General features: G+C 59.5%; 2 protein-coding genes across 2 annotated transcripts; both read right to left on the bottom strand.

Annotated features, from left to right (window-relative positions):
* Window positions 1-35: 35 nt before the first annotated feature.
* Ssc5d (scavenger receptor cysteine rich family member with 5 domains) lies at window positions 36-13,856 on the bottom strand. The gene is made up of 13 exons (XM_048329526.1): window positions 12,889-13,856; window positions 12,432-12,458; window positions 11,766-12,074; window positions 11,473-11,586; window positions 11,243-11,356; window positions 10,634-10,942; window positions 9,905-10,222; window positions 8,466-8,642; window positions 5,212-5,529; window positions 3,788-4,318; window positions 3,400-3,714; window positions 3,146-3,313; window positions 36-1,605 (listed from the first exon to the last, which is right to left on the bottom strand). Exons 1-13 carry the CDS (start codon window positions 12,911-12,913, stop codon window positions 167-169), a joined length of 4,164 nt encoding a protein of 1,387 aa, XP_048185483.1. The 5' UTR covers window positions 12,914-13,856; the 3' UTR covers window positions 36-166.
* A 1-nt stretch (window position 13,857) lies between these two features.
* On the bottom strand, window positions 13,858-16,030 carry Nat14 (N-acetyltransferase 14 (putative)). The gene is made up of 3 exons (XM_048329527.1): window positions 15,932-16,030; window positions 15,523-15,641; window positions 13,858-14,841 (listed from the first exon to the last, which is right to left on the bottom strand). Exons 2-3 carry the CDS (start codon window positions 15,592-15,594, stop codon window positions 14,293-14,295), a joined length of 621 nt encoding a protein of 206 aa, XP_048185484.1. The 5' UTR covers window positions 15,595-15,641; window positions 15,932-16,030; the 3' UTR covers window positions 13,858-14,292.
* Window positions 16,031-16,367: the final 337 nt, after the last annotated feature.

Below are 16,367 nucleotides of genomic sequence, written 5' to 3'. Positions count from 1 at the left end.
ACTTCATATCACCACCACTGCCTTGCATGGCACCTGCAGTGTGCATAAATCAAGACCAATCCCATCTCTCTCTAGAGCCCACTTCTGGGGGCAGAAACATCATTCACTCATGTTTTTAATTGAATATATTTTTGAGGGGACCGTAAGTCCCCAAGTCCGGGAATGTTCAAACATCTCCCCTCAGAGGTCTCTCCTCCTCCTCTGGGGTGGTGCTGATGGGCACAGGTGTGGTGGGAGGCCATGCCACCTCTGCCAGTCTCTTTACAGTCTCACCCAGCTGCCCCAGGCCCTGGGCCGCCTTTACCAGCTGCCCCAGGCCCAGCCCCAGGGCTTGGCGCTCTTGCCGGTCCTGTTCCAGAACCTGGGTCAGCCTGTGCAGCTGCTCTCCCACCTCCCTCACGGCAGCCACCAGCTCCCCCAAGGCAGGTGGCTCACAAGCCATGACCCTTACAGGCGGTGTTGGGGACACACATGGGCCAAGGGGGCCTGGGCTCTGACCTAGGGTGAGCTGGTCAGGGGAGTCCAAGGGCTGAACTGTGGGGGGCAGGTGGAGGTCAGAGTTTACAGTGGGGTCAGAGGCTGAGTGGAAGTTGTGGGTAGGTAGATGGCTCCATTTGGGGTCTTTGCTCCTGTGCTGTCTGAAGTCCTCAGGGGATGGCGGGTCCACACTTGAGGCTGCAGAGGGCCCTGAGAGGCTGGACTCTGCAGCTACAGAGGCCTCCAGGTTTGGCATCTGAGATGTAGGGTTGGGAGGGGACCCCAGGGAGGTTGTCAACTGGGGGTGCAGGCTGGGCTGGGCCCTTGGTGGTGGGATGGCAGAGGGAAGCTCTGTTCCCAGGGAGCCTGGGAGGGACTTAGTGGTCACAACAAGAGTTGGGGTGGGGCCAGGAGTCCTGGTGGAGAGCGTGGTGGGGGTGGGCTGAGGGCTGATGGAGAGCGTAGTAGGGGTCAGTTGAGGGCTGGTAGTGGTGGGGTGAGGGGCCATGGTGGAATGAGAGATGGTAGAGGGGTGAGGGGTCATGGCGGGGTGAGTGGTCGTGGGGTGAGGGATGGTAGAAGGGTGAGAGGTTGTGGTGGGGTGGGAGACTGTAGAGGGGTGAGGGGTCATGGTGGGGGGGATGGCCGTGGTGGGGGGGATGGTCGTGGTCAGGTGGGTGGTCGTGGGATCAGGGGTTGTGGTGGGGTTGGGGGTGGTGGGGCTTGGGCTGGAGGAGAGGTCTGGGGATCCAGAAGCTTCTGGGCCTGCAGTGGGCTGTGGAGGGTCAGATTCTGGGAGCAGCTCTGAGGTAGGGAAAGGAGGGGTCTCCGCTGACAATGCAGGCGGGCGGGAGGTTGGCGGGGTGAAGGGGCGCCCCGGGGACAGCGCAGGAAGCCCCTCGGAGTTCGGGGTGGACAGGGGCAGGCCGGGTCGCGACGGCAAGGGCCAGCCTGCGGTGGGTGAGGTGCTGGAGGGTTCCCCGGTCATCTCCTGCTTTTCCGTCGAGTTGGGGAGGAGTCGAGGCGTGGAGCCTGAGGTCAGCGGCGGGCTCGAGGGCCACAGCCAGGCGGCGGAGGAGGGCGTAGGCGCCGGGGCCGCTGGCCGGGAAGCGGCGGACCGCGGGGAACCTGGAGGATAGCGGGATGGCGATCTACGGTCAGCCTGCCCCGCCCCCTAGGAACCCACCAATGGGAGGCCAGCCTGCCCTGCCAATTCACCAATAGGAGGTCAGCCTGCCCTTCGAAGCCCACCAGTGGGAGGACGCGGGAGTCGGTGACGTCATGAGTCACCGGCAAACTTGGCTGGGCCTCAGTTCCCCTCCTCCCCAGCGCTCGGGCGACCCCTGGCGGCTGCTGCCCGGAAGATGCTGTGCGCCTAGGCAATCGAGGAGCCAAGAATGGCGAAGACCAGGGGAGCGCCAGGATGAGAGGCGTGGGAGTGCTGGGAGGTGGGGGGCAGAGGGGGGAAAGGAATCTCAGGCTTGGGGAGGGAAGACGTCGGGGTGCAGAAACAGCAGAGGACCCCAGGAGAGCGGAGTCTCGGAGAGCAGAGGAACTGGGATATGCAGGAGGGGTAATTCTGTCTCACTTTTGCCTGCTGGGTCTGGGAGCCTGGGGGTGGGGAGGGAGGGGCTCCCATGTGAGAGACCCCCACAAGGGTAAACAGTGATCAAAGCCGGCTCTGGCTTTTCTCTCTTGAGGTTTATGCATTAGGAGCCTTACCACAGATAGCCATGCCATGTCTACTTGGTAGTTACCTGGGTGTCTGGAACTCCCCCCACCCATCAGTTTTCTACACAAGGGAGCCTGTGAAGACAGTTCCCCATACTACACTCAAAGCCAGACAGAAGGGTAAGGTTTAATACCCCAGGCAAGGCAGGATGCCAGTGGCTCACACCTGCAATCCTAGCTACTCAGGAGGCTGAGATCAGAGCCAGTTTGTAGCCAGCCTGGGAAGGAAAGTCCATGAAACTCTTATCTCTAAGTAATAAGCAAAAAGCTGGGGATATGGCCTAGTGGCAAGAGTGCCTGCCTCATATACATGAGGCCCTGGGTTCAATTCCCCAGCACCACATATACAGAAAATGGCAGGAAGTGGTACTGTGGCTCAAGTGGCAGAGTGCTAGCCTTGAGCAAAAAGAAGCCAGGGACAGTGCTCAGGCCCTGAGTCCAAGCCCCAGGACTGGCCAAAAAAAAAAAAATCTGGGGCTGGGGATATAGCCTAGTGGCAAGAGTGCCTGCCTCGAATACACGAGGCCCTAGGTTCGATTCCCCAGCACCACATATACAGAAAACGGCCAGAAGCGGCGCTGTGGCTCAAGTGGCAGAGTGCTAGCCTTGAGCAGGAAGAAGCCAGGGACAGTGCTCAGGCCCTGAGTCCAAGGCCCAGGACTGGTCCAAAAAAAAAAAAAAATCTGGAAGTAAAGCTGTGGCTTACCTGGCAGAGCACCAGCCTTGAGGGAAAAGCCTTGAGTTTAAGCCCCAGGACCAGCACAAATATGTGGAGGTGGGGAGGGAGGGAGAGAAGGGGGAAGGGCATGGTGACAGTGGCCTAAGATTGGGTGTGTCTGGCACTCAGGGGCCCAGGACAGCTTGCCAGGGTTTCAGGGGTTCAGACTCTCTGAGTGGTAGAGAGGGAGGTCTGAGGTACCAGGTCTGATGCCCTCACCTGTGTGTGGCAGGCGCCGTGCTGCTGGGGATGGGACCCTAGGGTGCTGAGGGGTGCCCCAGGAAAGAGTGTGTCTAGGCCCCACTGATGTGGTAGTCTCTTTGCCCAGGTCCTCTCCTGAGGTGGGATCCCAGGTCCAGGGTGGGTAATCATGATCATCTGTGTAGCCTTGGGAAAAGAGGGCAGCCATTGATCCCTTTGCTGAACTCCTGAGAAATCCAGAGCCCTTGACGCTTACCCCCTGGCCCCCATACCAGTGCAGGTGAGCCCCACATCTTCCTCATGGTCGCAGTTGTGCATGCCCCATGGCCTGGAAGGGCATTCGATCAGTGATGTCTCGCTGCCTTTACAACCCATGTCGTCCAGCCAGATGGGGCCGGATCCAGGCCCATAGTGGGTTTTACCCACTCGGGGTCGGACATTTCCACAGCCCAGCTCATGGCAGACCACAGCCGCATCCCTCAGGTCCCAGCTGTCATCGCACACTGTCCCCCAGCGCCCAGCGTGCCACACCTCCAGCCGGCCAGCGCACCTGTTGGGCCCATCAGCCAGACGAAGATGGAAAGGGCCTGGGGGCGGAAGGCCCTGGAGTCAGGAGGTGGGGAGCAGCCGGCCCACACCCCCACCTCTTCTGCCACTCACCTGACTCTGTGGGGGCACTAGCAGTGGGGGAGAGGGAGAGGTCTTTGGGTGATTCTGAAGATTGTTCTGGAATCTGGGCAGAGGGCTCCAGGGAGGCCTGGGGGCTTTGCTTTGTGTTGACCTTGGAAGCCATGTCTCCGGGGCCTTGAGTGGAGGTCCACTCCCTGGGGGCCTCCGGGGTCACCCTTTTGGGAAGCTCAGAGGTTTGCTCTGGGAAGGCCTGGGTAGTCCGGGGTGTGGTGATCTGTGAGGTTAGTTCTGGGGGGCTCTGGGTACCCCTGGCACGTTTCATGGTTGTCATCCTGGGGGACTGAGGTGTCGGTCTCTTGGCATTTTTAGTCACCCATTTCTTGGTGCTCTTGGGTGTTTTCCCCGGTGCCTTAGTGGTGGTTTTCTCCAGCTCACTGGGGGTCAGACTGGCAGAGGGCCTGGTGGCCAGCTCTCCTGGGAGCCAGGCATCTGGATCTCGACCCAGCCCAGGGAGCCAGCTCCAGCTGAAGGGGTCTGAGATGGTGTCCAGGCCAGGAGTCCCTGGTGGAGTGGGAGGAGGGGAAGAGGGGAAGAAGGAGAAGACATTGCCACACATGGTGATGAAGAGATCTGATATCGCCCAGGGCTTTCCTCCCCAGCCAGTCCTCAAGATCCTATTTGGTTGCTCATTCATTCACACCACACATCTTTATCAGACGGCTCACGCCTGTAATCCCAGCTACTCAGGAGGCTGAAATCTGAGAATCTGAAGTTAAAGCCAGCCCAGGCAGACTTCATCTCCAATTAGCCAGCAGAAACTGGAAGTGGAGGTGTGGCTCAAGTAGTAGGGTGCCAGCCAGCCTTGAGCAAAAGAGCTCAAGGACAGGGACAGGCCCTGCGCTCAGGCCCCAGTACTAGAACCAAAAAGAAATAAGTAAATCAATAAATAAGGAAGTAAATAAATACCAAACAACTGAGCCTAGTGTCACCAAACAGAGAAGCCTGCCTTCCTTCCTTCCTTCCTTCCTTCCTTCCTTCCTTCCTTCCTTCCTTCCTTCCTTCCTTCCTTCCTTCCTGTCTGTCTGTCTATCCTGGGGTTTGAACTCTGGGCCTGGGCACTGTCCCTGAACTTCTTTTTTTTCAAGGCTAGCACTCTACCACTTGAGTGGTAGTGCTTTTTGGTTGTTAATTGGACATAAGAGGCTTGTGGGCTTTCCTTCCTAGGCTGGCTTTGAACTATAATCTTCGGATCTCAGTCTTCTGAGTAGCAAATATTACAGGCATGAGCCACTGGCACCCAGCTCAACTGGAACTTTCTGTGCAGTTGGAATGTGACCACCTGTGCGAAAACTGGTTGGGACTTAGGAGGCACCAATGAACCTAACCCAGCAGTAGCTCCTGTCCATGCCTCCAGGAAGCCCCCTGGGTGTGGCCAGATGGCTGGGGGTCCTTACCAGTGCAGGTGACCCCAACATCCTCATTGTGAGCACAGTTGTGCTTTCCCCAGGGAGCCGCAGGGCAGTCAGACAACACAGCCTCTGTCCCCACACAGCCCACGTCGTCCAGCCAGATGGGGCCTGCGCCCCAGCCAAAGCGGCCCATTGAAGGGTCTGGCTGCTGAGGGCCCCCACAGCCCAGCTCTCGGCAGACCACAGCCGCATCACGCAGGTCCCAACTGTCATCGCACACCGTCCCCCAGCGCCCAGCGTGCCATACCTCCAGGCGGCCCGAGCACCTGTTAGGCCCAGCCACAAGGCGCAGCTGTGGGGCCCCTGGAAGAGAGAAGAGGCAAAGATCAGAGGCTGGATGCCATCCACTCCACTCCTCTGCAGACCCAGTCTGTTGTCCATCTCAGCCCTCCTTCCTTCCTTTCTTCTTTCCCTCTTCCTTAATCCTTGCTTCCTCCCGCCCTTTCTTCCCACCATCTGTCCTTTCTCCTTCATTCCCTCTTTCCCTTTCTTTTTTTCCTCCCTCCTTTTTTCCCTCCCTCCCTCCATCTTTCTTTCTTGATAGTAAACAGCTGAGTGCTGGGACCCCCATGCCTGTCATCCTAGCTACTCAGGAGGCTGAGATCTGAGGACCAAGGTTCAAAGCCAGCTGGGGCAGGAAATCACTGAGAGTCTCATCTCCAATAAACCACACTCAGAAAAAGTTGGAAATGGTGCTGTGGCTTAAGTGGTAGTGCTAGTCTTGAACAACAACAACAACAAAAAGCTCAGGAACAGCGCTCAGGCCTTGAGTTTTAAGTGCCAGAACCAAGAAACCAAACCTATCTCAAAGAGCAAGGTGGATGTGGTGGCACAAACCTGTCATTCCAGAAGTGTGACAGGAAAGAGCAAGGGGATTGAGTCCAGGACCAGCATACACACACACACACACACACACACACACACACACACACACACACACACACCCCAAAATAAAGAAAAAAGAAATACTTGGCATCTCTCTGCCAAGTGTCTGCCTTTGCTCTGTGCCATTCCCTTTGCAGCCACCTTGCAAGACACCTTGCTGTTTCCTGTGACAAGAATCAAAACTGCCCCAGAGGCCAGGTGCTGGTGGCTCACGCCTATAGTCCTAGCTACTCAGGAGGCTGAGATGTGAGGACTGTGGTTCAAAGCCAGCCCGGGCAGGAAAGGCCATGAGACTCTCATCTCCAAAGAACCACCAGAAAACTGAAAGTGGTGCTGTAGCTCAAGTAGGAGAGCACTAACCTTGAGCTGAAGAGCCCAGGCCCAGAGTTCAAACCCCAAGACCCACCAAAATAAATAAGTAAATAAAAATGCCCAGACCAATATCAAAACTGGGACTGGAAATATGTCTTAGTGGTAGAGTGCTTGCCTAGCATGCATGAAGCCCTGGGTTCAATTCCTCAGTACCATATAAACAGAAAAAGCTGGAAATGGCACTGTGGCTCAAGTGGTAGAGTGCTAGCCTTGAGCAAAAAGAAGCTCAGGGACAATGCTCAAGCCCTGAGGTCAAACCCCAAGATTGAAAAAAAAGTCAAAACTTCCCCCATAACACCTCCATAATACCTTTTTGGGGGTGTGGGAACATTATGGTGTTTGAACATAGGGCCTCACACTTTCTAGGAAAATACTGCACCATTTAAGCCACTCCACATTTTTTTGGATGGGGGAGGTTGCTGGTCCAAGGTCTTGAACTCAGGGCCTAGGCACTGTCCATGAGCTTGTTTTTATTTTTTTTTAACTTTTTTTTGTTTGACATGGCTTGAACTGAGGGCCTAGGTACTATGCTTTTTTTTTTTTTTTTTTGCACTCAAAGCTAGTGCTTTACACAACTTTGAGCCTCACTGCCACTTCCCTGAATATTTTTACTCAAGGCTAGTGCTCTACCACTTGAGCTACAGCTCCACGTCCAGCCTTTTGGTGGTTAATTGGAGATAAGAGTTGCATTGACTTTTCTGCCTGGGCTGGCTTCCAACCTCAATCCTCAAATCTCACCTCCGACAGGGGTGAGTCACTAGTGCCCAGACACTCCACATTTTTTTTTTGCCAGTCCTACAGCTTGGACTAAGGGCCTGAGCACTGTCCCTGGCTTCTTGAGCCACAGAGCCACTTGTGGCTTTTTCTGTGTATGTGATGCTGAGGAATGGAACCCAGGGCTTCATGCATGCTAGGCAAGCACTCTACCGCTAAGCCACATCCCCAGCCCCACTCCACATTTTTATGTGGGTTATTTTTTATTTTTTTTGGCCAGTCCTGGGCTTGGACTCAGGGCCTGAGCACTGTCCCTGGCTTCTTTTTGCTCAAGGCTAGCACTCTACCACTTGAGCCACAGCGCCACTTCTGGCCATTTTCTGTATATGTGATGCTGGGGAATTGAACCCAGGGCCTCATGTATACGAGGCAAGCACTCTTACCACTAGGCCATATCCCCAGCCCCTATGTGGGTTATTTTCAAGATAGGGTTTTGCGGGCTGGGAATATGGCCTAGTGGCAAGAGTGCTTGCCTCCTACACATGAAGCTCTCGGTTCAATTCCCCAGCACCACATATATGGAAAACGGCCAGAAGGGGCGCTGTGGCTCAGGTGGCAGAGTGCTAGCCTTGAGCGGAAAGAAGCCAGGGATGGTACTCAGGCCCTGAGTCCAAGGCCCAGGACTGGCCAAAAAAAAAAAAAAAAAAAAAAAAAAAGAGATAGGGTTTTGCTCTGTGCCCGCAGAGCCTGGGCACTGGTTGAGATGGAATCTTGTAGCTTTTTATTTTTTGACCTGGCTGGCCTCAAACCATGATCCCTTGATCATGGAATCTTCTGTCTCCCAAGTGGCCAAGATGCTAGGTATGAGCCACCATGGTCAGCTAACAATGCCTTGTGTCCAGGCACCCCCTGAGCACCCTGAGGTCACACGGGCCACACTTGCACTGTGATAATTTTGCACATGTTCCTCTCAGCCTCTGACCCAGTTCTGCCTCTCCCAAAGACAGGCTGAAATGCTCACTCAGCCCCTCCCCACAGCTGATGGTGCTACATCAATCTCCATTCTCTGTGCCACTGGTCTGCTTAGTGTGCTGGGGCGAGTGGCCAGAGCTGACATGAAAACCCAGGAGTGTCCTCCAGGTTATGCACACATGATGGTCTTGAGTGGCAAACCCAGCAGGGGCCTGGCTTCCACATCTCTGCCTTTGCCAGAGCTCCTTCCCCACGGGGACAGAGTCACAGCTGGGGACAAGGAGGGGCAGACTCACCGGCCTCAGGCCCTGGCTCCGGAGGGACAGTGGGAGAGGCTGGAGGAAGCGAGCTGTCCACTGAGCCTGGAGTCTGGCCCAGTGTGACGGACAGGGTCCTGGGCAGGGCCTCCCTGGGCGCCGAGCCATTGCTGCCCACTGCAGGGGCCGTGGGGGGCATGGAGCCCAGGGGCATACCTGGGGAAGGGAAGGAAAGATGGCTGCCACCCTGTCCCCAGACACAGGCTGTGCCTCCTCATCCCAACCTGGAGAGAAGACAGGCAGGTGGATGGGAAAGAAGAGTAGAGCAAGCAGGATGTGGGGAGGGTTGAGGGTGGGAGGGGACGGGAAGGCTGGCTTCTGCCTGGAGCCAAGCAGCCAGGCCCAGGGCTGAGCCTGTGCCATGCTGCCATTTGGAGCTGGGTCATTCTCCACCTGGGCTACAGTGCAGGACCATGAGTGGCGTACCTGCCTTCTGCTCCCACAGTTATGAGCATCAAAAATGTCTCCAGCTGGGCACCAACAGCTCATGACTATAATCCTAGCTACTCAGAAGGCTGAGATCTGAGGATCAGAGTTCAAAGCCAGTTCAGGCAGAAAAGTCTGTGAAACTTTTTTTAAAATTTTGAGTCATGGGGCTTGAACACTGGGCCTGGGTGCTGTCCCTGAGCTCTTTAGCTCAAGGCTAGCACTCTACTACTTGAGCCACAGCACCACTTCTGGTTTTCTGGTGGTTAATTGGAGATGAGAGTCTCATGGACTTTCCTGCCCAGGTTGGCTTTGAACCACAATTCTCAGATCTCAGCCTCTGGAGTAGCTAGGATGACAGGGGTGAGCCACCGATGCCCGGCAAGTGAAACTTTTATCTCCCATTAACCACTCAAGAACTGGAAGTGCACCAGCCTTGAACACAAAAAGCCCCAGTAGGGGCACAAATAAAGGTCCCCAGGTAGGATCCTATGTCCCCTATGGAGAACCACTGCTGAGGACTGAGGCATAGGACAAGGGGACAAGATGGGCAGAGTGGGAAGTTCCCCTAGTGATGGGTGACAAGGGTGGGCACTGCCCCATTTTCTTGCCCATCCTCTCCTATGCCCCCTCGCTTCCCCTCATCCCTCTGTGCCCTCACGCCTCCTCATGCCCCCTCGTGCCCCCCTCATTCCCCCTCGTGCCCCCTCATGCCCCCTTGTGCCCTCCTCATGCCCCCTCGTACCCTCCTCATGCCCCCTCGTGCCTCCTCATGCCCCCTCGTGCCCTCCTCATGCCCCCTCGTGCCCCCTCGTGCCCTCCTCATGCCCCCTTGTGCCCTCCTCATGTCCCCTCATGCCCCCTTGTGCCCTCCTCATGCCCTCCTCATGCCCCCTCTTGCCCCCTCATGCCCCCTTGTACCCTCCTTATGCCCCTTCGTGCCCTCCTCATGCCCCCTTGTGCCCTCCTTCTGCCCCCTCGTGCCCCCTCACCATCACACACAGCCCCTGCATCCTCGCGATGGTGGCAGTCATGCTGGCCCCAGGGCCTGGCCGGGCAGAATCGCAAGGCTGTCTCATTTCCCCGACACCGAAGATCATCCAGGACAATGGGACCCGTGCCCTCCCCAAAGAAGGCGCCCCCTGGGGCGGCCAGTGCCCCGCCACAGCTCAGCTCTCTGCAGGCCACGGCAGCATCACGGAGGTCCCAGGCGTCATCGCACACAGTGCCCCAGCGCCCGCCATGCCACACCTCCAGGCGGCCCGCACAGCCATGGGGACCGTCAGCCAGGCGAAGCCTGGGCGCTGGGCCTGCAGAGATGGGGAGGGGGGACAGGGGCACGGGACACTAGGATGGGTGAGCAGGAGCTGAGTTATTCCCACAGGAAACGGCACAGGGAGGGAGAATGAGGAAGGAAAGAGGAAGAGGAGTGACAAAAAAAGAGGAGGAAGGCCCTGAGCAATCACTCACCCCCAGCCCTTCCCCCCAGTTTGATCCCTGCTCCAAGAGGGCAGATACCACAGGAACATCCGGGTGCTGTGCTGGCAGAGACCTGGCTGGGGCCACAGCAGGCCGGCCACGCAGGGAGGGCAGGCAGGCCTTCCCGGGAGGCTCTGCCAGGAACACTAAGGATCAGCTGGTTTTCTCAGAGGAGAGTAGGGGGTACAGGGTCCAGCCGAAGCCAGCACAGCCTTCTGGGGGGCCAGGCAGGGGCAGTGTACCTGTGCAGACCAGGCCGGCATCTTCGCTGTGGTCACAGTTGCTCCGGCCCCAGGGGCTCCGGGGGCAGTCCCGGAGGGCCTGCTCTCCCCCGCCACACCCCACATCATCCATCCACACCGGACCGGTGCCAGGCCCGAAGCGGGCTCCCCCAGGGGCGGCTAGCGCCCCCCCGCAGCCCAGCTCTTGGCAGGCCACTGCGGCGTCCCGAAGGTCCCAGCCGTCATCACACACGGTGCCCCAGCGCCCTCCGTGCCACACCTCCAGGCGGCCTGCACAGCCATGGGGACCAGAGACCAGGCGCAGCCGCTCTGGGGGGACAGACGGGGAGGACAAAGGATGGGGGGGCCGTGTCTGAGTCCAGCTGCACCTCCCCCCTGGGGAAACTGAGGCCTGAAAGCACAGAGGTTCTAAGATCTGCCTGAGGGACTACACTTCAGGGGAGGGGCCACACCCCAAGGCAGTAGAGGGGCCAGACAGAAGTGGGGTACCCAGCTGGAGCCTGGATCCCCAAGGTGGGGTACAGGGGAGGCTGCAGCCAGGGACAGGCTGTGGGGTCAATTTGGCCAGGCCCAAAGCTGGGAGACCAGGGAGGCCTATAAGGGGCTCACCTTGGTGAGGGGCTCCAGTGGTGAGCAAAGGGGCACGGGTGGACTTGAGCTGTTTGGGTGGCCGGGGGCTTTTCTTCCGAGGACCACTCTGGGGGCTCCCAGCTGGGCGGGGGGCTAGGAAGGAGACATGTTTCCAGTCAGCTCCAGAGGCTCCCTTTCTGTGGGGTGCAGGGCAATGGGCCCCGTCCTCATGGCTCAGCTGGGAGGGCTAGAACAGGGTAGAGGCTCACCATGGGTCACCAGGGGCTCCTCAGAACCAGGGCTCAGCTCCCCTGACAGCCCGGGCCACAGCTCTCCTTCCAAGGGGTGCATCAAGTGGTCTCTAGAGCTGGCCACTCGCTGACCTGGGAGAGGACAGACTCTGAGGGGCAGAGGGCTGCTTCTGCCCATGACATGAGGGGCCCCACAGGGCGGGAGACACCTGGGCTCTGGGGCATGGGATATGCAGGGACAGCAGGCTCAGGGGAGCGCAGGACTTGGGGTCCCTATGTCATCATTAGAGAGGATAAGGGTGGCTCCTCACCTGCACAGACCACGCCCGCATCCTCCTCGTGAGAACAGATGTGGGGCTTCCGGCCCCTGGGGGGACACAGGCCCAGCTGCCCCTCGCTGCCCCGGCAGGCCAGCTCACTGAGCCACACAGGGCCCGTGCCCTCCCCAAAGAAGGCACCCCCGGGGGCAGCCAGTGCCGCTCCACAGCCCAGCTCCCGGCAGGCCACCGTGGCGTCCCGAAGGTCCCAGCCGTCGTCACACACCGTGCCCCAGCGCCCGCCATGCCACACCTCAAGGCGGCCCGCACAGCTGTGGGGGCCATCAGCTAGCCGCAGCCACTCTGGAGGTGGGGGGGGGGTTAAAGCTGTGACCCCCAGCATGGCCATGGCTGAGGCCTGAGGCTGGGGGACTGAGGCCAGGGGACTCTCCTGAGGCCAGGGGACTCTCCTGAGGCCGGGGGCTGTGAGGACTGGGTGCTGTCCTGCAGGGTACCACCAAGTGCCACCCATCCTGCAGCTGGACCTGGGACCCAGCCTCCTGGTGCTGAGGATTTTCCCAGAGATGCTAATCCTGCCCCCACAAGGACCCCTGGTCAGGGTCAGGGTGGGGAGGGGCAGCAGCAGGTGAGGCCAGGTCAGGGGTCCTGGAGGGACGCTTGGAGCTAGAGGAGGTCAAACGGAGGAGAGGGGACACTCACCAACAGCCTGGATCCTCACCACCACTGCTGCAGGGAGGTCAGAGGGAGCCGTGAGCACAGGCCCCCAGTGAGCAGTCTCACCCCACCCCACCCCACCCCACCCCACCCAGCTCTCCTGAATCTCAGGGCCAGAAATCTTCTTGCTGGGTAGTAGACTCGGGCACAGCACCAAGATCTACAGATCCTTGGGGTAAGTGGGGCCCCAAATGCTTGGCCCCCAAAGTCAGGGTTGGAGACCAGGCCCTGCACTGGGGTCAGGTTCCTGGCCTTGCTTGGGGTGGGGCTGCAGGGGCTGGCAGGCCGAGGGCTGAGTTCCCAAGGAACTGCACACACAGCCAGACATCAAGGCATCCCAGAGCCCCAGGAGTGGCTCCCGGAAGCCCAACCCTAAACAGCAGAGCTAAAGGGTCAGAGGTGGGGGCCAGGTCCTGAGTCCCCCTGGGGGTGGGTCACTCACCAAGAAGGCAGGCCAAGACCCTCATGTTTGCAGATTCCGGGGCAGGGGACAGGGGACAGGGCAGGGTGAAAGGGGAAGGAGGGCAGGGGAGGGGAGGAGGAGGCGGCGGCTCAGGGAAGGAGGCCGGGAAGCGCCTGGCCTGCTGGCGCCCTGGACAGCAGCAGCAAGCAGGCTGGAGGCTTTGCCAGGAGGGAGAGAGGCTGCGGGGAGGGGTAAGGGACTGGAGGGGGGAAGGGGAGGCCAGCTGAGGCTGGGGGGAGGGGGCAGGCCAGCTGAGGGTGGGAGGAGGGGGGTAGGCAAGAGGTGTCCGGCTACAGACACCCACAAAGACGAAGCCTACCAGGCAGCTCCTACAGCCTTGTGTCTGGGATGCTAAGGAATGGCAGGCTGGGAGGCAGGGATCTTTGGGGAATGGCGAGGGCAGGGGCACACCCTCCAGCCTCCTCTCTCATCCAGCCAGGGGAGTGTGGCTGGGGGCAGGAAGATCTGGGCACTCCTTCAGTAGCAAGTGGGGTTCCAGCCAGACACAAGGAGGGACTTCCTGGATTAGGAAGGCTTGAGAAGCCCCCTCTCTCCACTGGTGGGTGGGAATATTAAGCCTACAGTCCTCACTGGAGTGGCCGAATTGAACAGTTTCAAAAGGGGGGGCAGAGGGATGCAAAGACCAAGGTCACGGCTTGGGTAGAGAAAAGAGATCTGCACACGCGCGCGCACACACACACACACAAACACACACACACTCTTCCACCACCCCCCCCCCCCCAGCTGTGAGAGGAAAAAATTCAGTAATGGGGAGCATGAGTCAGTAGGCCTGGCGGGGACTGGGGCTACCCGTGAGCTCATGCGGCCCTCTCCAGCCCAGCCCCCTAACTCCAACAATTAATGTCAACTTGGAGAGGAGGAACCAGACAGAAAGGGGGGGGGGGGCCGCAGGGAAGACTGGAAAAGACATCAGAGAAGAGACAGACATACAGCGGTTCCAGGCTTTATTAACAAATGGTGTAAAAAAAACCAGATGGGTCCGAAGGCCCTGTGCCCACCAGTGGGGGCCTTGTCCCTTTTGGGATTACTCTGTCCTAAATCTTAACTCTTCCCTCTCCCCAAAGATCCCTCCCAGGTCTGAGGACAGACAGACGAATTTCCCATGCAGTCTGAGGGAGGGAGGGAGGGAGGGAGGGAGGGAGGGAGGGCGGGGCGACCCCGGGCAGCCATTCTGCTTTGACTCCAGACACTGCATGCTGGGGAATGCTGGGTGAAGAGGTGTCTGGGTCTCCAGCCCTCAGCAGGCCTGCATGGGGTCCTGGGAGGGGGGAGTCAGGAGGGAGTCAACGTGAAATGCCTGGCTCACAAGTGCTCATTAGGTGCCTCCCTCCCCAAACCACCAGGGGCTGCAAAGAAGTTGAGTCACAAGTCCTTGCTGAACTCCCGTACCAGTGTGTAGCCCAGGCAGCCCCAGCCCCCCTCCGCCTGGTAACCGCAGCCCTCCAGCAGCCCTGCAGCCCCCCATGCTGCCACAGCCACGGGGACAACTAGCCGGGTTCGAGGTTCCCCCATGCCTCCCGCCCAGGCTCGTGCCCGGGCCTCAGCAAAGGCCAGCAGCCTGCGGCCCACGCCCCTGCGGCGGTGCCATCGAGAGACCGAGAGGCGGGTGACTCGCGCTCCATCCCCTGTGTTGGTACCAGGAGCCAGTGCCACCACACCACACACATCACCAGAGCCCCGCACAGCCACCCAGGGTCCCCCCAGGCCACCTGGGGGAGGCAGGGAGCCCCAGCGGGCTCGCAGGCCCAGCTTCACTGCAGCCACAGCCAGGAACACAGGCAGTAGGAGGGCCAGGGCGAAGGAGGCCAGGACGAAGCGCAGGCCGCTGCTGGCCGCTGCCAGGAGGAGCAGGGCAGGCGGCCGGGTCAGAGCATGGAGGACCACGCGGTTTTCTGTGTCCTTTACGCCAGCCTGTGAGGGTGGGGTGGGGTCAGCTATCCATCTCACTGGAGCCCCCTAGGTTAGGAGAGGAGCTGGACCTTGCCAGGGGTCAGGGTGGGGGTTCCCAGTGAATTAGGTGTTGGGGGGGGGCACCCAGGTCAGAGGGGTACCCAGGAAGTGACCCTTGAAAGATGGGGATTCTGGAACAGAATAGGATGGGAAAACTGAGGGCATGAAATCTGTGCATTAGAATCCAGGGGTCAGGCCGTGGTGGCTCACACCTGTAGTTCTAGCTAACTCAGGAAGCTGAAATGTGAGGATTAAGGCTAAAAACCATAGCAGGCAGGAAAGCTCCAATTAACAACCAAAAAGCTGGAAGTAGAGCTATGGCTCTATCAAATGATGGAGTACCAGACTTGGGGGAGAAATCTCAGGGGCAGTGCCAGGCCCTGATTTCAAGCCCCACACAAATCTGGGGTCAGAGCAGGCTGCTTATTGGGCTGGCAACTGGGACAGACTAGGAGAGTCGGTTTTGGGGGGTCTACTGCGGCCAGGGGAGTCCATTTCTCAGACTCCACGCCTCTCCATCTATTGAAAACCAGAGAGGTGGAGGTGCAGGTCAGAGGCACCAGCGCCCTCGGAAGGGAGTAGCTCAGGAAGGCCCCACTCCAGGGGTTCCGCTGGCTCACTGCCTCCCCGCCGGCCTCTCACCTTCAGCATCTCCAGCACCAGGGGCTTCTCATCTTCCCTCATCTCCCGCACCGACAGTTGGCTGGGGGCCATGGCAGCCCCCCGGCCGCCGCCCCCAGGAGGGAGCGGGCAAGGTGCACCTGGTGAAAACACAAGGCCGACGTCAGACGGGCACCTCGGTCTCCAAGCCTGGCTGGCTCCGCATTTCCCAGGCCAGGACTCCGAGGCCTCTGGGGTTCGCAGCCAAGGCTTTGCAGGACGCCCCGGGAGCCCCGCGCGACCTTCCCCAGGTCTCCCCAGAAACCCGCTCCCGGTGGCACTCAGCGGTCTGATCCTACACTGGCCGTGGGCGCCAACGCCTCGCAGCCACGGGGCCCAGAGCCGCCTCCCCTCTGGCCCCCTCCCCGCAGCCAACCCGCCCCGCGAGCACCTCCGCGGGTCCTGAGCCTTTGACACGGATCAGGGGAGCAGGGTCGGGAAGGGGGTCGCCGGAGGAAGTGACGTCATGCCAGCGCGCGCGGCGGAGGCGGGGCCACACCCGGCCTTAGCAACGGTTGCCATGCGGGTGGGATGGGCGGCGTCCCCGGTGGAAGGCTGGGGGCCCAGGAGCTGGACCCCGCGAGAGGTTGTTAGGTGACCTTGAGAACCACCCCACCCCCCCCCCCAGGTGCAATGACGCTGGGGCGGAGGACATGCTCAGCCCTCCGGGCTGCGGCCACTCGCTGGCAGATCATCCCTCGTTGCTAAGCAGCGTCAGCACTGGGAGGAGGTGGAGAGCGCATGCATGCCTATTGGCGCAGAGGCCTCACGAGCAGGGTCAGGACCAAATTCTGCATCTCCCATCCCTGGGACCTCCACCTCAAACC

Source organism: Perognathus longimembris, chromosome 20 (assembly GCF_023159225.1).
Source record: "Perognathus longimembris pacificus isolate PPM17 chromosome 20, ASM2315922v1, whole genome shotgun sequence".
Classification (NCBI taxonomy): domain Eukaryota; kingdom Metazoa; phylum Chordata; class Mammalia; order Rodentia; family Heteromyidae; genus Perognathus; species Perognathus longimembris.
Note: the sequence above shows the minus strand (reverse complement) of the source record. Positions and strands in the feature narration are given on the sequence as shown.

What these genes read in the sequence shown, in the direction of transcription:
- Ssc5d (XM_048329526.1), bottom strand. Translation starts at nt 12,913, where the DNA reads ATGAGGGTCTTGGCCTGCCTTCTTG. An exon ending in TAGTGCCCCCACAGAGTCAG is followed by an intron (nt 3,715 to 3,787) that starts GTGAGTGGCAGA and finishes TTCCGCCCCCAG; the next exon opens with GCCCTTTCCATCTTCGTCTG. An exon ending in TGTGGGGCTCACCTGCACTG is followed by an intron (nt 3,314 to 3,399) that starts GTATGGGGGCCA and finishes TCTTTTCCCAAG; the next exon opens with GCTACACAGATGATCATGAT.
- Nat14 (XM_048329527.1), bottom strand. Translation starts at nt 15,594, where the DNA reads ATGGCCCCCAGCCAACTGTCGGTGCGGGAGATGAGGGAAGATGAGAAG. An exon ending in TGGTGCTGGAGATGCTGAAG is followed by an intron (nt 14,842 to 15,522) that starts GTGAGAGGCCGG and finishes CCACCCTCACAG; the next exon opens with GCTGGCGTAAAGGACACAGA.